Raw genomic sequence first — 23,051 nt, 5'->3', positions numbered from 1 at the left:
GACTGCACAATCCTCTAACAGTGCCGAGACTGCAAGGGGCCACAATATGCAGAATCACAGCAGAAGCAGTAACAAAGCAGACAGCTGCAGGATGCGGGAAGGAGACCGACCCCATTCACTGGAAAGACTAACGCAGTGCAAGCAAGTCCCAGAAGGTGATGGTGAGCACAGGCGACTGGTAGGGACATGGGGTGACTAGAGAGGACTTTGCCTCATGCCAGGGCAAGCGTATCAGAGGGCCATCAAGGTTCAGTGACCCAAAAGAGAGTAAAGAGTGTATCTGACGAGCGTTCCTCATATAAGAGGCGGTAATAAGCCCGCTGACTGCCAGAGAAGGGTCCAGGACCCCAACAGAAGAGAACGAAGCATCCAAGGAAATCTTACAGCAGTGGCAGAGAGAAGCCCACTGACCACCAGAGAAGGGTATGGGACCCTAATATAAGTCAAACAAGCATCAAAGGAAACCATCTTCACAGCAGTGGCAGAGATAACCCCACTGACGATCAGAGAAGGGTTTGGACGCTAATGCCACTGGAACTGGCATCCGAGGAAATCTTCCTCATCACAGTGGCAGAGCTAAGCCCACTGGATACAAAGAAGGACTTGGTACTTTGCCGATATAGTGAGAGAGTGCCAAGAGAAACCCCAAGTTGAAAAGAAACTCTCAAACACCAGGAGAAGGGAGTTCTTCTGGTGAGGGAACTGAATCCTTTCGAGTACAATGTAGAAATGCCAAGGGAAGGGAGTCAATTCCCCCTGGCTTTTGTTGTGAACCATATTGAAGAGTACAGACCAGTACCTGGAGAAGGGAGACTTTCTCCTGGTCCAGAAAGTTAAGTGTAGAAGGTGTTGGAACTACAAGCTAGGGGAAGGGAGCCATTCCCCCTGGCACCTTTTTGGCAAGAGAACATTTTGGGAACAACACCCATATACCAGGAGAAGGGAGTCATTCCCCTGGAGAACCAACTTTCTGTTGGATTATCCTATTGTTTAGTTGTAGGGCAAGGGATAGAAGTAGGTTGTGACACAGGACGGTGGAGTTTGATTTTGATGGACATTCTGACAGATCCTTGAGTATTAGTTTGAGGCAGGGAAACCCCTCCTAGAGATAGGGATAGTGAGCTTCCTTTTTTTCCCTCAAATAAACGTTTATAGCAACCAACATGCCACCCTTGTGTCAGCTTCCATCCCAATTACAGCATCACCACTAGGTACTTTTTTCTTTTTTTTCCTTTAAGTCTTTCCATTTTCACCCTCATAATGAGTGTGGAAATGGACAGTGCATAGAAGTAGCTCATACCACGACTACATTTTTGTAATGTACAAAAGGGTCCATTCTGATCCTTTTAACAATTACATGTGACATGATGGGCACGGATGCCCACTTTTCTATCCACTTCAAATGCTCTGATACAAAATAGATTCCCTGCATTTATGTAAACAAATGTTTTGTGTGCCTCTGTGTTGGATGGGCAAAACAGAAATTCAAAACACTTCAGGGGACCTTTTACAATTTTTACCTCCAATTCTGGGGCAACAAAAAGGTACATTTGCAAGGTGGAATTGCACCTTGAAATATGGTGGTATTAATCGCTGGAAGGTATATACCTCCATGCCAGTAGTGATGCGGTTACTGGAAAGGGTATTTTGCAATTACCAGCTGTTTTAGCATGATCTCCAAGGTTGCAATGTGTCCCTATATATTTGCATTAATCCAGGAACTAGTGTCAGCAACTTTGGTATGTTTCTATGTGTGAGTGCAATAGTTGGGACAACCCCAATTCCTGATTACGGGCCTGCTGGGCTAATGTGTTGTGTTGAACAATCTTTTTACACGAGTCCAGTAAATAATTGCTGCTTGTCATTTTTGTCACGGACCGCTTCGGTAGACCCATTAGCAGGCATTGTGAGAGGTTAACACCACAGCATGGATGTGTATCCGTACTGTAAACTAAGAACTGTTGCAAAAACCTTACACCAACGAGAGGGCCAGTGTAGTGCGCTCCAGTATTTGTCTCACTGTGTCTTACTGTGACATAGGAAGAATCTTTTAAGACAAGTCCCCAATTTGCACAAAGAAAAGGTCAAATTCATCCACAATAACACACAAAGAATACATTGAACAAGAAGCTGTCTTTGTTTAACACCATTACCAGTATTTAATTCATCATCAAGGATACTAACCGAACATGAGTTATCTATCCTTAAACGGGGACTCTCGTTTGTACCTACACAAACAGCTAGTGCAATGACTCTTACGAGTGAGGTTAAAGATTTTTTGAGGAAAATCAGATTGAAGGCTTACTTTGCAGATAAAGATGGTCCAATGGAGAACAATTTATCAGGATTGGCTAAACCATCCTCTTCTCACTCCCACCGCGTCAGAGGTCCGAGTAGAAGTGGCGACATTTGAAAAAATTGTTCTTAAAGAACTTGAAAAATCCATCCAATTTGTAAGGAACAATGGTGGACCTAATCTTAGTTTGGCCAAATTTCAGGCCATAGATACCTTGTCCAATGATCCAGCTATAGTGATTAAAGAGGCCGATAAAGGCGGTGGCATTGTGGTTTGGGATGCCAATCTATATGACCAAGAAGTACAAAGACTGTTGGCTATTCCAGGTCATTATTTGAAAATCAATGGAGACCCCACATTGGCAATAAAAGAAAAAATATTGGCTCTCAGTGAAAAAGCTCAATGGGAAGGCTATCTTTCCACAAAAGAATTTGAATTCATTAATCATTCCGATGAGCGCATTCCCCTGTTCTACATAATCCCTAAAATCCATAAAAACACTAACCAACCACCTGGACGTTCCATTGTATCCGGGTGTGGCTCGATTTTAGAGCCCCTGTCAAAATATATCGATTTTTTCATTAAGCCTCTGCCAAAACCAACATTGGATTCTAGGGATGTTATCAATTTGTTGGAAGGGTCAACATTTGATTCCACCAAACAAATTCTTGTCACCCTTGCCATAGAAGCACTCTACACCAACATCTCACAGGATAAAGCGGTCAACAGCCAACGAATTATGTTGGATAGGCATCCTCTACCACATAATGTGCCAACTCAATACTTGTGTCAAGCTGCAGATTTGATCTTGGCAAATAGCTTCTTTAAATTTAAAGAAACCTTTTTTCTGCAGAGCAAGGGAACTGCAATGGGCCTTACATTTGCCCCCAATTTGGCTATTATTTTTATGGCCCTATTTGAAGAAAAGAAAGTGTTACACAACAGTAATCCATTTTTTCTACAGATTAAGCTATATCGAAGATATATTGATGATATCTTATTAATTTGGGAAAGTAATGCGGAAACACTTCTCCAATTTGTGAATTGGCTTAATCAAATGGATGATGACTTACACTTTACTTTCGAATTTTCCACCACGAGAATCTCGTTCTTAGATCTCTCCATTTACAACGAATCGGGCCATATACAACTGGAGCTATTTAGGAACCCAACGGAAAGAAACACTGCACTGCAATTTTCCAGCCAACATCCTAAAAGCTTATTGCAGAATCTCCCACATGGCATGTTCCTACGACTTCGACGCAATTGCTCAAATGTGGTCAATTTTAACAAACATGCAGAGGTCTTGGAAACTAGGCTCATTGAACGAGGATACCCCAAGAAATTGGTTAGACAATCCAGAAAGCGAGTACGATATACGAATCGTGAAGCACTCCTAAGCCCGAAAACCAGGACTTTAGACCAAGAACAACTGGTGTGCGTTTCTACTTTTTGCTTGCACAGTCAGGCGATTAAAGGTATTATCCTGAAAAACTGGAGAATCCTCAATTCAACGGGTATGAAATTGCCAAATCCGCTTTTTGCCTTTAAGAAATGGAAAAACCTGAGACAAAAACTAACCCGTGCTAACCGACTTCCAACAAAATGTCACCTCATTAGAGACATCAATTTGAACCCAGTGGTGGGCCACTATCCTTGTACTTCATGTAAAGCCTGTAAATATTCAAGGAAAATGACCACATTTGTGGGAGAAGGAAAAACATGGGACTTAAGGACCTTTACCAGTTGTAAAAACATAAATGTGGTATATGCGGTCCAATGCCCATGCAATAAATTCTATATAGGAAAAACCTTGAGAGGTACATGTTCGTATCAACGAATATCGTTCAAAAATTCGAACCTGCAACCTTAATGCCCCCATGGTTCTTCATTTTGTGGAGACAAGCCATAATGTAGAAGATCTTACATGGTTCTGTGTTGAGAAAATTGTCACCAGTGGACTTATTCAGGCCAAGAACAACTGTGGATTTCCAATCTTAAAACACTAGATAAAGGACTTAACACCATGGAACCTTGGGAGTTCAATTCACGTTGATACCATCCATCTGCCTATATATTATGCCTCTCTATGTGATTAACTTAACATATAACATCTGTTTTTGAACACATTATGAGAGTTATAACTGCATGGCCCTTGGGACGAGTCACAGCTACAATTTTGTTGCAGCCAATTATGATCTCTATTGGTTTAGTAAAAATCATTAATAATTACCAAAAACTTTTCTTCATGTGCCTTAATAATACACAGTATTTGTGACTTCAACACCAACAGTGTTCCAGCTAAACATTATTACAGCCTATGGTTCCCCAACAGTTTTGGGTTTCAATTGGAGTTTTTCTTCATTAATGCACGTAACTAAAAAAAAAAAGCTGCTTTTTCGAAACGCGGTGCCCCTTCCACACCGCCCCTTTAAGAACTGTATGGTTGCAAATCACGTAACGGGCTTCCCCAGTGATCACATGACCACTGAGGGAGCCTCCTTTAAACGTCACGCATTTAATGTTCAAATACAATTCGCCCACCGCGACAGAACTTGGGAAACTCCGTGATGAGACTTTGGTGCCGATTTATGCAAGTGACTGCCGACACAACGACAGACTTGGATTCGAACATGCTTTTGGCAGCGCGTACGGCCACCTTTAGCAGGCTTCAACTGTAAGTACACGCACTAAAGCAATGTAAATACCATGTTCAATAGCGCAAGCTTTCTGGGTTTCATTCGAGCAACCTTAGCAGTACACGCTTCCTGCTGTAACGTGTGTGCCCGTATTCACGCAATGTAAATATTCATAAATTTTTTAAGCGTGCAAGTTTTCGGGATTTTATTCGAGCAACCTCAGCAGTACTCGCTCCCTGCTGTAACATGTGTGCTCGTACTCATGTAATGTACTTTATGTTAACGCGAAATGGGCTTTCCAATGCAAATGTGGGTGTTCACTCTTAAAAACAGTGCTATTGAGGTCAATAGCATTTTTAGTCAAAGGGATAATACATTTTCTAAATAGAACTTGCACGCTCTTCCCCCAACATAAACGTGGACGTTTGCAAGGTTTAACATGTGTGCCCGTATTCACGTAATGTACTTTACGTTAACGCGAAATGGGCGTTCTAATGGAAACGTTGGTGTTCACTCTTAAAAACAGTGCTATTGAGGTCAATGGCATTTTTAGTCAAAGGGATAATACATTTTCTAAATAGAACTTGGATGCCCTTCCCCGAACATAAACGTGGACGTCAGCAAGGTTTAATGGCATAACGTGGGGATTGTTAGCATAAGGACCAAATAATTACACTTGTCAAACCTAACCTACTTAAATGTGAACATAGATTACTCAAAAGTGCTATTTACAACTACCTTAGCATTTTTGAGTGAACACAGGGTCTCATAAAGAACAATGGTATGACCCCATTACATTGAGTTAACCAACCTCCCCCTCCTGTTTTCGCTTCCGGCCAGACTCAATTGAAACCTAATTTACTTGTGCTGAGTCAACACCAACATCGGCAACAGTTGTTTGAATACTGGAATAATTTCAGTTCTTTCCCGAGGTGAGTGGTGGGTCACTTACACTTTAGTGCATTGGCTTTCTTCAATGCCCTCAGGCAGCATTGAATTTATGGCTCTTCAATTTATGATGTTCAACATGTCATTTCAGATTCTTGAAATTCGGTTGATTTTCCTTGAGTCACACCTAACGGGTTTTGACCATTTAGAGCATATGACATTGGGAGTCAGGTTAGTCTGGTCCCTTGACCTTTGTGTTGGGCTTTTGTCGCTGGTTCCTCACATGGTGGTGGTGTAATTCCACTTGAGACACAGTGGTCTGATTTGGTTTAGGGTTTCACAAACCTTTTTAGACACTTTGGAACAACAGGGACACCTTGGGAGTTGCCACCACATGGTGTCTTTTGTGTATTTTAAATTTAACTAATGAGATAAACAATTGCATGTTGGTAGCTTGAGCCAGCCAGTATAGGCAGTAGATTCCTACATATAATTGGTGTATCTTTGTGTTTTTTACAGTGGTAATATTGTATCAATTGTTTCTCCTGACGAAGACGTTATTCCAATTATTTCACAAAACGTCGAAACCGGTAGAGAAGAACATCCGGGGATGGGATTTATCATTCTTTGTTGAACATACCCACTCCGTGGAATAGAGCACATTTCTGGTTAATGGTTGTGCTGATACACATTCCATGTGGATAAAGTGAAATATTTAAGACCATGTAGGGCTAATTTATGAAATGCTACCACATATGCATTGTACTAAAAGTGTTAGTCCAAATCTTTTTACTTTGAGTGAATGAGGCTGATTGATTTGAGTTGCAAATGATGGTTTGACTGTTGATGAATGACGGTGATGTTAGGTTTTTATTATCTGGTGTCTTATGCTCACCTGCAATGTTAATGTAATTTAATGTGTGTATTAATTAATGATCAATTCATTTTTGGAAAATAATGTATCTCAAATACAATTTTTGATACCTTTAAAAATTAAAAAACAACCTCTGGACAAATTATTTCAGTATATTTTGTTTAACACCACACCATGTTTCCTTCAGCCCTGAATATTTCTAGAGGGAAGGCAGAAACAGAAGGTTTAAGCGTGCATTTTTTGAGCAGATGTCAATTTAAGCACAACTTTGTTGAGCTTCGATTCTGGAGTGCTCTCTCATGGTGGGGTGCTTACAAGCAGCATAGGTTCTGACTCCATTATTATGTGGGTGTTTTATCCATTAAAGTTGTGACAGGAAACAGATTGTACAGCATCACACACAGATGAACCGTTTACCTCTCCCTGGAAGATATCGTAGAGTTCAGGTGATGGGTCCATGTTCGCTGGCCTCGCATAGAGATATCAAAGACAGATCCTGGCTTTTTCATAAAATCCTTACTCGATATTCCCTTTGTTACACCATGCAGCACTCCGACAACCAAAATCCCCCACTGTTAAAAAGTAAAAAGTCATATATTAAATGTGTTCACCGGTGAGGAGACAGAAATCACACTTACACACAGCAGACCACAGTTTTCATCAGGTGATGGTAGTAATAAAGGAGGGGGAGATGACATAAGAGGACAGACTTTTTCCTTCAAAGTTATCCCATGAATATTGTTTAGGAATGGAGACAGGAGTAGCATCAAGCCCAGAAAACTATTAACAAAAGATACTAAAGAGTCGCTATGGTCTACATTTTTCATTTCGTTTTTTTGAAAAGTTACCCACACCCCACACATTCTTCAAAGAAATGACATTTGAAAAGTATTATAGACAGGCTTTTGTTTGCATGTTTACATGTAAAGGGCTGGCTAAGCTAAGGGCATTTCCTGTTTGATCTCACTATGACCCGAAAAAGGTAAAAATCCCTGAAAATGCAACATAAGTAAACCAGCAGCATTTGCATTGCGCCATACTCCCTGCATCACATTGGCAACCAAATTAACATCCAGTCAGAAACCGACTCCTAGGTACATCAGCACAAAAGCTTGTCCACATACCACTCATCACCACCCACACTAGCCCTCCAAAACACCTAGGCAACCACATGTTCATAAATGCTCATTCCACAATACTACACGCAGCAGGCATTCCTGACCAAATTTCCAATTGCAGCCTAAACACACATTTCATCACAAAGACATAGCTCAACACACACATCTTCTGTGTCCTAATTTCGAAAGGCTGCGACCATCCACCACAAGGATGACAAATGGAAGAATGGCAGCAGGCTTGCAGTCAACCACAAGACCTCATGGACATGCACCGTCCAGGAGCACACAAAACCCCACATATAAAACTACTCATCTGCTGTTAGGCAATATTTTCATATTTATGATATCTTCCTGACCTGTGTTGAATACAGAACTTTTTTGCTTGGACTTGGTAATTGTTTTATCTTGACCCTAGGTGAGTGGGAATCTTTTTCCCCGCTCACCTAGTCTTTTACTCTGTTATGGGTGACCTTTTTATGTCTCTCCATAGTTATGATTGGAGTTATAGTTTCCTATAACTTTGCAATGTAGTATGGCAGCACAAAGCATTTTAAATGTAGTGGCTTCCTTTTTAATTCTCTTATTATTTCTTGGGTGAACTACTGTTCCCCCTTTACATTTTACATAGTGAGCCAGCACACCCCACCTATGTGGTGTGCTAGGGGGATACCATGTATCACCTTTCTTACTTGGTAAAGTTTTTGCTACATTTTCAGGTTTAATTGAATGGCTGGTGCAGTGGTTTTACCGTAGTGAGTTTTTAGTCTTATTACTCGCAGGCTGTTAAATCAGCCCCGGTAATGCACAGCGGGGCCATAAATCAGCCCCGCTAATGCACAATATGGCCATCATTCTGCTAGAATTGTGGGCTCCTTTTTTCAGCATATCTCGTTTGCTTGTTGTTTCTGAGGTCTTCCCCTGCCATTCCAGGTGGGAACGACCTCAGTGGAAGTTTTGTCTTCGGCGGGAATCCTTTGTATTCCACATCCAGGCTCCAGAGTGTCTGAGAAGACAGGAAGCAAGGGAGGAGTCCAAAACTCTGCAGACCTTTGTCTTTTACCTTGCCTGAAAGGAACAAAGTCCCAATGGGGGGGGAAGAGGGGGCTGGCTGTCCTTATTGGACAGCCAGGCAGCCCCTTTCTGTAAACGGCAGGGAGAGATTGCAGAAATTGTGCTTAAGTTTCTGATAAATACTCCAAACCTGGAAGCTGCTGACAAGTTCATTACTGGAGCTGAATCCGAACAGAAAGATGATGAAAAGACATCTGTAGCGATTTCCAGCGACCGGGGAGCCTGCTGTGCAACCAGAGCCTGATGCAACCCTTCCATCCAATCGACCTGGGGGTCCCAAATGTGATGGGTCCTACCCATAGGCTGGTGAGATCCACTAGTCTAAAGATGACCTGCATTATGAACCATCCCACGGCATGCTGCGACCTTGCTGGGCTGCAAACCACCTATACCCTTGGACTTTGAGCCCGAGTGCCGTGCATGGTCCTCCAAAGTCCGAATCCAGCTAAAACTTTGGTGAACACCTGCTGGACCACCAGAGACACGATTCAAATTTCTGAAGTCCCCTCATCAGAGTGCAGGACCGAGAGAGTGAAAAGAACCCTACCGGCGATATTCGTTCTTCATCTGGCTGCTGTAAAAAGCACCAAAACCATAGCGCGCGAGAATCCGTGAAGTGCCCTTTGCTGGAAGCCTCCTCTGACGACTGCTGCTACAAGTTGCCATTCAGTGTCCAGTTCTTTCGACTCCAGACCAAGAATCCAGGGACCGGGTCCTGTGCTGCTGCATTCTGAAGGCATCCCCTCCGAAGCTCTTCTTTTCCCCTAAGGTACTGTGTCAGCTTGGGTAATACTTACCTTAAATCTGGTGTGCATTCTTTGAGGCTGAGTGGGATATTCCTGTGGTTGTGAGTTTGCCCACGCCACTTGCGCAGGTCTAATGCTGGAACACATACAGGGAGCACACTGTGAAGTCCCTGAACACTAACTAGCTCTGAAAGTGAATGCTTGCTTGTTTAAGAAGATCTCCTATGGGCCTTTGACTTTCCTGCAACTGAGCCTTGTCTCAACCTGCCTACAGCTGGCACCTTGACCATTAGGGTCCCCCTTCTGCCTCCGAGAGAGCTCATGCAATAGACTAGGGAGGGACGGACTGGATAACAAAAGGATTCTGCCTTCAAAAGTATAGCAAGTGTAAAAGTACTTATTTACTAAAGAAGTTAATGTGGTTACTGCATCTCTGTGAAAGAACAAGTTACAAAGTGTCATGGAGCTTATGCTTACCTTTGAGTTGCATTCTGCCCCTCTAAAAAGTGTACAAGTATTTTGAATGGGGTTTCCCCCCACTTCTGAAAAGTGATAAGTGTTGGTACTGTTTTAGTATTCTTAACTAAATGAGTGTAAAAGCACACCAATAGGGTTTACCTACCTTGAAATACATTGGGCCTGATTACAAGTGTGGCGGTCTGGAAACAAGGGTGCTGGTAAGCTCACTGGCACCCTTGTTTTGGACCAGCACACTACGAGTCTGCCTGCCAGTGCCGCTGCAACAGGCAGGTTTGACACTGGCAGGCGCATCAGGGCCAGTAGGCAGAGCCGACACGGAAACACCGGCACCGTTAGCAACAGTGCCGGTGCTTCCGAGTCCCCATTCCCATGGAGCCCTGTCCTATGGGACTCCATGGAAATGTGGATTTGCAAAATCCAGTGCCTGACTCCCCGCGCTGAAGGGACTTATAATGTCTTCGTGGCACTGGGAAGCCAGGCACCAGATTCGGTGTTGCGGCTTACCGCCAACCTTGTAATAAGGCCCATTGTGTCTTTCCTAAAGTGTAACATTAGGTTTTGCTTTCCCTGGTCTGTCTTACCTTGATTGGCTGCTGCTCTTCTAAACTTGTAACCCTGGGTTGTGCTTCCCTGAATTGCTTTGGTACCATTCTAAAATAGTTTCATAAGTCCTTACTTAGTTTCATAAAGTTCTTACTTATCTTAGAAACTGTATCATACACTTCTTAAAAGTCTACTTGGTATAACTAGCTATTAGATAGGGGTAGGTAGGTACCAATAGGTCACCTACTTACCTTGAAATACAGTTTCTTTCTTAAAGCATAATTGGGGTTTGCTTTCCCTTATTTTCTTAGTGCATTCTAAAATAGTTAAGAGTGTTCATATTTATCATTGATTAGTTTGAGGCCTTCCAGAAAGTCTATTACTTGATTTACTAGCTCTTAACTGAGTTCTAAAAAGTAATGTTGCAAGGCGTATACTTTTAAAAGGGCTAATTTTTTAAATGTGATTTCATAACTGAGTGTCACTGCAAGACTGACCGGGTCAACTACCCTTGAAATACTGACTGTATTTTAAAAGTATATCGATCCTGCCGTTATTCCCCAAGAATAGTATATTACTATCCTGAATGTACAACCTTCAGTTTGACTTACCTTGACTTGCTTCTCTAAATTAGGTTATAACTTGGTTTGCATTCCATAGGTATGGAGTTGGTTTTTATGATTGTGTTCATATGATGTTATAGTACTTACCCAAGAATTACCTTGGTCTACTTGTATTTAAATAAACCATTTATTTGTACAATGCATAGTGCTTCAGTGTTTCTTTGGACCACATATATGCTACAATTTCTTTGTACCAAGCTACAGCCCTCTCTCCCTCATAAGATAAGCCTGGCTGCTATGTCCATGCTATCACATTGTCAGGTGGTACAATCTTATACTAAGAGTGGAGCTTATGTGCTGCCTAGGATGCATGGTTTTATGAAGCCCTTAGTTGGACTTTAGAAAAACTGTCCAAACATCTGCCAATTCGGACTCGCCCATGCCCAGGGGTGTACAGGGAGGCCACCAGCAGCCCAGGCACAAAAGGCCACCATCTAGCCCGTTGGAAAAATGTTCAACTATTCCTCTGCAGACATAACATTGTTAACGCTTCTGTGCTCCTAAGCAGTACATGGATTGATGTTCTTGCACTATTTTTCTTCATTTAGATATTTTAATATGACATATTTTCTCACCATCAGAAGAAACATGATTTGGCCCTTCCTGGATTCAAACATGTTATCAGCAGGATCTAAGCAACATGCAGCTAGTGATGCGAGCTATCTATCCGGCATGGGAACATGGAGCATTTAGAGGCAGAGGACTCTGGTTCATCCCGATGACCGCAGGAGGGAGGTGTCTAACAGAGTTTCACAAGCCCTTTAGCTATGCAAAAGCGTGCCTTTTAATTTTATTTTCTCTGTTGACGATGCTTGTGGCTTGAGGGGGGAGGGTAGTGACCACACACAGAAAGACACCACTGGAACTTTAATGCTGGCGGCCAATCAGGCGAACGCCAGAACTGATTAATAACCAGTCCACCTATGCCCATGCCCAGACAGCAACCTTACACTAGATCTACTGATCACCTCACACCAACAAGGCCTCTCTGAATAGAATTACCAACCTTGCTACAACAGCCACCATCAACAACAAAATTAATTAACATCTTCCGCTCAGACCTCATCCTGCCCAGAAGCCAGGGCCACCAAGAAAATCACAGGCTCTACTCTAAGTGCTCGACACCATGTACATCATGCACCTCGTCAAGGAACAAACTCACAAAGGAAACACACTATATCTGGAATTCACTGCCTAACATTCATCAAATGTCTCACATCGGCCACCAGTCTTGCAACGTGTATAGCAGGCATACATAACATACTGTTTTCCCAACTGGCCAACCCAAATCAACTAATACCCCTCCCCACCCCCCTATGCACTAGAAAACTACCACCTTGGTCTCCTCATCTGACCTCTCAAAAAACAAATGCCCAGCACAGCTCACCAAAACCTCACCATAACTGAGACCAACACCCACGCACCACTGACATCTCGGCAAAATAAATAAAAAAGGCCTCTACACCTTGGTATACACCTAAACGCACATACTGCAAGAGCACCATACGTAGACAAGAAACGTTCTGGAGAAAATCCCCCAAAGCACAGCTCTTTATACTAAGAAAATGAAGATCAGCATGTGGGACCCTCATCATCAAAGCCAAAGCAAACTTCACACAACAATCATCAGGTTACCATCCAACAAGAGCAGAGTTTCCACTGCCAGACCCTGCAATATTGCAATCCACAGGAAATGGCAATACCAATCAATAGCTTCTTCTCCCGCAAGATAAGTGTAAGGACTGGAGGGGGTATCTTTATTTCTGTCCCATATGTGGTATGGTAAAGGCACAGAACACCCCAGCAAGGCTCTCAATTTGGTAGTATGGACCAAGAGTCAGGCTTAACCTTTCACGAGGTGATGCAGGCAGGTTCTTAAGTACAATATTTCCCCAAAGCCCCCACAAAGGAACCTCCACACACTATGTTAGGTGATAACACAGCTTCTTTATATAATATAAGGGTTCAGGAATACATACACATATAAATAATAACACTTTGTGCTTGGAATACGTATTCATTGAACGGCAAATATATACACTCTATGTGGTACCACACATTACTTAAATCCAGTAATAGATGCACTAACTGCAGACAGTTTTAAATATGCAGGTGGATTCTTAAGTTAGGTGTAACAGCATAGAATAGGAGAGAAAGGCAGGTTTGGTATGAACAGTGGCAGAATGCTTTCTTTAGACTAGACAAGTAATTCTGAGTGAGGATCACCCCCACATGGGCAACCTGTAAGGGAAATGTTAGGGAGTAACTTATGTTGTATTTTACAGCCCAGTTCAATAATGTTCAATAACCTTGTGCTTTCTTCTAAAAGGTTATACCACCCCAAAGTACCTGAGAGGCGACAGGAGAACAAGATCCAACTCGACTGTGGGACCCCTGGATAATTCATGAGGCTAGAAGATGCTCTTCCTTGTCACGGTACCTTTGGTGCCTTGGCATGCAAAGTTTCTTGGCTTTACTCGAAGATTCCCTCTGAGGATGGACCACTTTTGGAAGAAGGAGCCACTGGGATGCGGAGTCAGAGAATAAAAAGGAACCAAAGTCTTTTTGAAGTTTTACTTTTTGCGGTGCTCTTCTTTGGTCGACGATTTCACCAACTGTAGAAGTCCTGCAAAGATAAAACTTGCGTGCTCTCCTTAAAGGCTTGGCAGATGAAAGTAAGACCCCTAGGATCTTTCAATGATGGCAGCGACGGGTGCATAGGTCACTTTTGGTGTCGGGTTTCAGAATATCGCGGTTTTCCGACTTTCGGTTCTTCGTTGCTGCAGCCGCAGCACAGACCTCTGGACGGCTTCTGGCAACCTGGACTCGACCACTGAAGTGGACCTCGGACCCTCACCAAATCTGGACCCTCGGGACATCTTTGTTAGCTTCTTGGGTGTGAAACCCACTGGTAGACATTCCACTGCACCCAATGACTCTGGGCTCTCTCTGGCAGGCAAAAGTGGTCAGGGATGACGGCAAGGTTGTCCTTTCAAATTTTCTTAGACAGATTGGAACTTTTGCAGCTATGGGTGTCCAGTAGCAATATGCCAGGGGACCCCCTCTTCTAGGCGGTAGACTGCAACGGCTTCCAGCAGTCACGAAAAGCACCTCCTGACCCTGGGCGACACCAATGGACTTCTCTTGCATGAGATGTCTGGCACTCCTCTTCTGGACTTCGTAAACCCCTTCTCTGGGCGGCAGGCACACAGGATTGGCTTCCAGGATACTTCGATGAAGAATTGCAGCTTTGCACGATGGTCCCTCGTAGCTAGCTTTGCACGATGGTCCCTCGTAGCTCGGGGAGGGGTCCTTGGGAGACACAACAGCTTTCGGATTATATTGAAGAAATGCAGCAGCAGACTTGACTTCTCTTCCAGCTGGGCTGCAAGGAACAGCTTCTTCTTGCTTCAGCTTCAGCTTCTGAACAAATTGGTAAGTGAGAGGTCCCCAGATATACACATCCGTCCCTCATTCTCTCTGGCGCCAGGCTCAATCAGCCAATCACACAAAAGGGCATTCATGCAGGCAGGCAGCATATCAGGTTCACAGGCATTTGGGCCATTAACTCCACCCAGACACCCATAACAAAGATGTGGGTTGGGGCAAGTACCAGCCTTTCAGCACACTACACTGCATTCATGTCAATTTCAGTTAGGGCTGTCTCATTCATTGTGTCACACAACCAGACACCCACAATGGTTGACTCAACTCCATTCACACAGGTCCCACCCCCAGGGTGTACCCACAACACCTAGGAAGGCTCCAGTCAGTCTGACAGGAAGCATCCCTCTGTGGATTCCCACGGGTGTCATCTTTTGGGAAATGCATGGTTTTCCCTGTTTTCCTTGCTGGCTTCGAAACCCTAGGCCCAAATCTGTAGGTTGCCCACATGAACAAAATGGGCTGTGGCGAAAGGCTTGGAGTTACCAGCGGCTTACCCTTTTCCTTTTGCGCCCCAGGTAGGTGCACCCACACATGTGAGGTACCGTTTTCGTAGGGACACTGTGGGAATGCGAGAAGGTATGACATCTGTTGTTGGTGACGTGTTTCGGTGAGTGGTCACAGGGAAATGTCTCTGAAATTGGCTGGAAATTAAGACAATTCTCAGACATTTCGCTCTGACCACCCACCGAAAAACACTGCCAACAACACATGGCCTACCTTCCCGCGTCCCCACACGTGTCCCGATGAAAACGGTACCTCGCATATGTGGGTGCACCTACCGTGGGCGCAAAAGGAAAAGGGTAATCCACTGGTGACCCCAAGCCTTTAGCCACGGCCCATTTTGTTCATGTGGGCAACCTACAGATTTGGGCCTAGGGTGTCGAAGCCAGCAAGGAAAACAGGGAACCCCATGCATTTCTGAAAGGACGACACCCGTGGGAATCCACAGAAGTCTGACTTGCGCAAATCGGCCCAGAATCTACTACCCAGAACCCCCGGCAATGTCCAAATTTGGGGGTAAAAAACACAATTTCCAGACATTTCACTCTGCTCAACCACCGAAACACACAGCCAACAACAGATGTCATACCTTCCCGCGTTCCCACAGGTGTCCCAATGAAACCGGTATCTCACATGTGTGGGTTCACCAATCTAGCCGCAAAGGGAAAAGGCTAACCCACTGGTAACCACAAAAGGGTTTGGGGAGATAACTGCAGGTCGGCAGTCAAGAGACATTTCACCCTTTCACCTTATGTTAAGTTTAGATTGTGAGGGACGGGGTTAGGATTTGGACACAGGACGGCGAACTTTGCTTTGGACATTCTGACACAGACAGTATCATTAGCTAGTTTGTTGAGGCAGGGAAACCCCTCTTAAGATAGGGCTAGTTAGGATTCCATCCGACTACTCCCTTATTTTGTGGTTAATATGCCACTCGTGTGTCCGCTTCTTACTCCTAGACCCCCACACTGGACAAAGATACCACTTCTTATTCATCTTATTCTATCTCTCAGACACCTTCAAAAATATCCAATGTCCATTGTATATTTGGAAATGAAGTATTAATGTGGATGAAGATGAAATGTTTCATATTACTATTAAAATTAATTTGAAAATTAAATTCTACGTGAAATAAAAATGCATTTATTGAATCCAGTTCAGTGCAAGTGGCAATTCTTGCAATAATGCACATTTAAATTCATAGTTGCTTCTGTTACATGGTCAACTAAACATGTTTAAGACAAATATTACATACCTGTAATCGTCTTTCTGATGCGTGTATCTGCTTGGATTCACATGCTTTGCATAGGCTGAAATCTAGTGGTAGGTGAGGAGTATTACATGTCTTGTTTTTAAAATTCGGGTATCATAGCATATGCATGTGTTCATATCCTTTCTTTCTTTCTTTTCCTATATGTGACGATCCGTTTACTACATGCTTTGAAACACTGAGATGTTTGGAAAAAATGACTCTGGAGCTCATGTTCAATTGAACTGTAATGTCAATGGAAGGTGCAAAAGCCTTGTGTAAGACTTTTACGTCTTCCATTGACGCCACGGTTCATTTTCATTAATTTGCATGGCAGAGAGGAGCGTCGGAACGCAACTTACGTTTCCACTTCCTTTCTTCCTCAATGCCATTCAAATGCTCCAGAATTTTGCGCCGGCATGCATTTTCATGCCGGCACAAATGCTGGGGGACCCCTATGGAGCCCGACTACTTTATGATTGTGCATATTGGTGCAATGAAAAATAAACGCTACCTGGCATGCCAGGCAGCGTTTACTCACTCTGCACTGCACAAAGCATTGTGAAGGGCAAAAGGCGGCATATAAGCTTGTACGCCGGCTTTTTCCCTTTACATTTGCACTCCACAGTGCAAATGACAAAGATCTGGCCGCGAGAGCCGTTTCTGTTGCTGTGCAAACGTAACGGCTCACAGCTTCCAAATTAGAAAATGAGCTCCCATAAGGTCACGGGCATTATGAATGAAGGGGACCCCCCCCCCGCTTCAGCACACTACAGAAATAGATAAAAGATGTCCCTTTTAAAGAAATGAAAAAAATACTTTTTCAAAAGATTCATCCGTGTACTTGTGCAACTTGTATTTACATCATCAGTCATAGCAATGAAGGCTAAATGTAATAGAAGCCTCCTCTATCCATATGAACGAGATGCTTATAGGCAAACAAATATCTAGCCAGATATAATGGGCTACTAACCATCTAGGGGCACAGTCTTTTGAAGAAATATCCAACTATAGAGGTTATCAGTTCTTTCACGTAATAAAGTTGTCAACTGTGGCAGTGAAACTTAGGCAATTGACTATCTACTACAATGAAGAGATCTTCAAGATTTTGGCAGCTGCTAATTTGGCAGTAAAGAGCCTTCCATCTATATGGATCATGCACTAACTAGATCTTGAGAAACACAAGGAATCAGCAGATACAATGGAACATTTTCAGAATTTTTAAATGAGGAGTAATTCCCAAATGCTTAAGCGGGCCGTGAGCAATAAGAGTTGACAATTCTGCAGGACCTACTGCTGTGATTTTAAATTGTACCTTGAATGTTGGCAAAATAGTCTGAAATATTGGTGGTTTAGCACAGATGAAACTACCATAAGTGTATATTACTTCCTACTGAGCAGTGATACGGCCAACCAAAGGAATCTCTTAACACAGGTAAAGGTAATCAAACGTAAAGACCTGAAAAACATTAAAAACTCCTGGTTTTGAGAAACAAAAAAATGAAAATCAGGATGACCCAATTCCCACGGTTACTAGTCTTTGCTGGGTATTTATGTGCAGGATAAGAGGTAAAACCAAGAAGTGAGACAGGGCGACATTCAATCAAACCACTGGCCTACTAAGTAAGTCGACTAGTACATTATGATCTCCACAGTGGATTGTCAAAAGAGCAACATTAACAGTGCTAATAAACAGCTAAAGATAAAACACTTTGGAGAATAACAAACACCAGCTTGGTATTTCAATACTAGTGATAAATCATTTGTAAAAAAAAGCTTTCCAATTCTGTCAAGACTCTGAAACAATTGCTTTGCATAATTTTTTACTAAAACGTTCAGCATCAAAGATAATGGTATAAAAAAACTACTGCTCCCAGCAACACCTGAACAATTGTATAGTTTAAACTTTCACACATAGCTGTCAAATCGCATTAGTTCATCCCTGTGGCATTGTGTCCTGTCTCTTACTCATTCTCTTTATATGCTTTCTTTTAGCAGAGAAGTACTTTTAGGAGAGCTTGTGTGTTTTGGGTGAATGTTACCTGCTTAGCCTGATTGTGTATGTGTGGGAGTGGAGTGTTGGGGAAGGTTTTCCACAGTCCTCTGGTAAGGGGTGTAGGAACAAATACTCTAAATGAAGACATTGTGCTCACCAAGAATAATTCAAGGTTTTTCTATAGGCAATGTAGAGGTGAAGTATTGGCTTTATATACACATGTATAATTAATAACATACATATCTCTATCTGAGGCTTGTATCTACTTAGATTCACAGGGATAAATGAAATTGCGACCCCTGTTCCTCCTCCTAGATCTATCTGCAGTGTTTAATCTGGTCAACCATCAAATCTTCTGCCAACATCTCACTACCCATGCCAACTTTTCTCCACCTGCCGTTGCCTGGATTGCGTCTTTTTTGGAAGGCGGGGTCAGGAGAATCTTCACAGACACAGTCAATGCCTCTCCCTCACCCATCACCTGCGGTGTCCCACAAGGGTCCTGCATCGCCTCTACAACATCTTCACCAGGCCCCTCTTCAACATTTTAGATTCCTTCGGCACAGCCTACACCAACTATGCTGACAACACACAAATCCCGATCCCACTCTCAGGTAATTACACAAAAGATTCCAATACTCTCAACTACATGTACTCTACTATACAGGCAGGGATGGCAGCGAACCACCTGTCTAAACAGCGGCAAGACAGAAATCCTAATTGTCAGCACTCCCTATGCCCGTAAGTCTCAACTCTCAATAAACTTCTTTCCAGATCGACCAGTGTGTGATTCCAGTCTCAACTACAGTAAAGACTCTGTGTCTACCTTAACGCCTCTTCAACCCAGTCCAGAAACGTGAGCACCATTGCATCCTCGGCAGCTTACGCAACCAAAGTCCTGAATGCGCCAGAACCTTTCTCACAAAAAAACAATTGTCTCACCATTGCCCGGGCCATCATTGGTTCAAATATAGACTATTATAACGTCCTCTTTACAGACACCTCAGCTGGAAATATTAGAAAACTGCTAATTATACAAAATAATGGCTTTAGAGCAGTCCTGAATATCCCAAAATGAGAACATCTCCAATAAAAGAAGGGAAGTTCACTGGCCCATCGAGGAACGTATCCACTTCAAAACATCAAGTGCCTTGCTAATACAGCGCCTCCTTACCTCACACCAAGAATCACCAAAACCCACTCCTTGAGACCCACCAGGACCCCTTACTTGGACAGACTCCTCATGCCGAAAGTGAGAATATGTAAAGCGGGAGGCTCCAGCTTCCACTACTGCGCCGTCAAACTCTGGAATAACCTCCCCCATCCCTGAGGGCTGAGAAATCCTACTGGGCCTTTCGCAAAGCCCTCAAAACCCAGCTCTTCCAACTCCCCTCCCTGACCACCTAGTCCTTTATTACGTATGCTCAGCCTGAAGAGTATGTATGTAACACTGCCACTTTGTAACCAATGTAACCTTACATATGCTCCATGTCTTTCCACCAATACCTTACTGTCTGACTACCTGTGTCTCCCCTACCTATACCTGGCTTGTACGTGTAACAGCACCTCAATGCCTCCGGGTTGTATGTGCGCTTTACAAATGAAAGAAATAAATACATTTGCATAGGCTGACATCTAGTGGTTGGTGCAGAGTATTGCATGACTTCAAAAAAGGGACGTTGACGGGGTGCATTTGTAATACTATCCCTAGTGTGATGTGTAATGTAGCCATGGTCGTTAATACATTGAGGTCCAAGTGGTCTACGTACCTTCGACTCCCAAAGAGTGGAGGTAGGGTGGGTACATGTGAATCCAGGCAGATACAAGCATCAGAAAGATGATTACACGTATGTAGCATTTGCCTTCTGCGGCTTGTGTATCTGCTGAGAATCATATGCTTTGCATAGACTAGCGAGCAGTACCAAGAGAAAGAGGTGGTTTTGTTAGAAGGAACAGAGGTAAACAGATGCTTTAGCACTGCCTGACCCACTTGAGAATGACACCTTGCATGTGTGTCCACATAGTAATGTTGATTGAACGTATGAAATGAGCTTCATGTAGCTGCTTTACATATTTCCTCTAGGGGCACATTTGCAATGAAGGCCAATGTGGCACATGTACCCCAAGTAGAGGGTGCTCTGCGTGTAAATGGTAGTATGTTGTTGGCTAATCTGTAGCATTGTTGAATGCACTTTACAATACATTCAGAAATGGCTACTTTGGAGACAGAGTCACCTTCTCTTCCTGCAGATATTGAATTGTTATGATTTTTTCTAATCACTTTAGTTGTATTGATATATTACATAACTGCCCTTCTAACATCTTCTGTGTGAACTCTTGCCAGAGTTTTGTGGGATTTGGAAAAACGCTGGCAGTTCAATAGATTAACCGATATGGAACTTAGAAATGAACTTGGGGCGGAACCGTGGATATGTTCTTAAGACTACCTTGTTCTTGTGTGTTATGACAAAAGGTTCAGAGGCAGATATTTCATGCAGCTCACGTACTCTTTATAGAGGTTATGGATATAAGAAAAGTGGCTGTGTAGGTAACGTCTTTGAGGTTTGCATTATCCATGGGTTCGAAAGGAGGACGCATAAGCTTGTTTAAGAGCTGCTAAAATGACTTTAGGAGAGTTGAACACTAGACCAGAATCTATTAGATAGTGCATTGTGTTGGAAGGACAACAGTTAATGGGATTAACATTAGACTTTCTACAACATATTACAAATTGTTTCCATTTATTACAGTAGGAATGCCTAGTGTTCGGTTGAGTGCTTCTTTTAAAATGTCCATGTAGTGTTGGCTAAGCTCAGGTGCCCAAACTACTTCAGTAGCCAAGCTGCCAAGTTTACGGTCTGAGGGTGTGGTTGGAGGGTTGTCTCTTGGTGTTGTGACAACATGTTGTAAGGGCAGGCCAGTTTGATTGGTGAGTAAATTGATATCTTGAGCAGGTGGGAGGACCTTGTCTGCCCACATTGGGGGCAATCAGGATCATGTTAAGTGTTCCTGATGCATCATGTGGATTACTCTGTTGAGAAAAGGGGTCAGGGGAAAAGCATACGCAAATATCCCTGACCAACTGATCCACAGTGCGTTCCCCTTTGATCCCTAATGCAGAACGTTTCTTGCTCGCTTCGTCTGATGGGGCTTCTGAGGTAGCTGACGGGTTACCTGCACTCTTGCATGTTGTAGTTACAACTAAAGAGACTGGCTTTAAGTGACCCGTGATATAAAGAGGGTCGGTGGGAGCAGGCCTGAATCGCATTTCAATGCATGGGTTAGCAGCTTTTGTCAGAGCTGACATGGTCAATCAAGGGAGTAAATGTCTTTTAACTGACTGTATTATTGGAACGTATTGTCCCACTTGTTTTCTCTCATTTAATATATTATCCATGACTCCCGAGTATCAATTTAAAAAACATCTGATTTAAGAGATCATTATATAGTAATTGGTCATCAATGGGTGAGTTGGCGATGAGCGGGTCTGTTATATAAGGGGACTGAATAGGGTAATAGTCTGGATTAGTGAAGCATGAGCCAGTTTGGTCTGTTGAAAAGACGTCTTCCTCATCTTCATCTCCTTCTAGGTCAATTACTAATTCCCTATTCAGTATGCTGAACTCTGGGGAAGTTAGTAGGAGGTTCACCCGCACCTTGGGAAATGTGCCTTTGTCTAGTGTTGTGTTTTTGTAGAAAATCTATACATGGTGGTTGCAAATCTCTCTCTGGTTCAGGGGCCAGAAGATAGTGTATCCTGCAAGGGAAAGACTAGTTCTTCTTGGGGTTTAGGGGCTTTTCCTTTTAGTGTCTGTGTCAAAGGGGTGGTGGATTTAGTGTACCGTGAACTTTGTAGGGCAGTAATCACCAAAATTGTGTATTTCAGCTGTTGTTTTGGGAGTACTTTTAGTGGCTGTGCCGGGACGGGGACATGCATCGGGATACATGTTTAGGCAGCGTCTATTTTAGGCCAGGTTTCGATTTATGGGACACTGAACTGCCTGCTGAAGGGCTAGGTTCTGCAGACGACTTTACACTGTCTGGAAGGATTGCCAAAGTGTGCCAGGAGGTTTAGAGTGTTTTCGATGTGTGTTCATGTGTTGGCACCTTATGATGTTGCACCCAGGTGCGCTCTTGTCCCCAGAGGAACCGTCCATAGCAGAGCATGACCCGTACCTTCCACAGCTGGGGACGAGCACCCGTGAGTCTTTACAAAAAAGGTAGCAGGCGCCCCTCTCTCGAAAGAACAAGGCATGATAACCTGTTCAGTGGTTATTAACCACATTGAGAGTTCGCAGCCATTGCTTTTTGCTCACTGTACCTTCACAGATGGGAAATATCCATTTGCATATCAGTCTTTCTCCCGCCCACAAGGGCAGTCCAGCACCGAAATGCTATGGCAATTCCTCTCTGAACAAGAGTACCATCAGCAACCCCATACACGTGTTTCAGCCTTGTTGGGCATCATCAGTGAGGTGAAGCTGAGCCTCTCTAAGCACAGTGAGCAGGGAGTCCACGTCTGGTTGCCCCCAGGTAACCTAGGGTGACCAACCCCAAGTTCCTTTCATAAATACAAAAAA

General features: G+C 43.3%; 1 protein-coding gene across 2 annotated transcripts in view; it reads right to left on the bottom strand.

Moving 5' to 3' along the window:
• Window positions 1–23,051, bottom strand: part of ZCCHC17 (zinc finger CCHC-type containing 17) — a 262,713-nt gene that overhangs the window by 209,641 nt on the left and 30,021 nt on the right. For both annotated transcript variants that reach the window (XM_069623041.1, XM_069623042.1), the window contains exon 2: window positions 7,115–7,269. In XM_069623041.1, coding sequence (XP_069479142.1) covers window positions 7,115–7,156 — 42 coding nt within the window. In that variant the 5' untranslated portion in view covers window positions 7,157–7,269. The remainder of the gene's footprint in view (window positions 1–7,114; window positions 7,270–23,051) is intronic.

Source organism: Ambystoma mexicanum, chromosome 11 (assembly GCF_040938575.1).
Source record: "Ambystoma mexicanum isolate Mex_15411 chromosome 11, UKY_AmexF1_1, whole genome shotgun sequence".
Classification (NCBI taxonomy): Eukaryota; Metazoa; Chordata; class Amphibia; order Caudata; family Ambystomatidae; genus Ambystoma; species Ambystoma mexicanum.
This window is presented reverse-complemented; position numbering and strand designations above follow the sequence as displayed.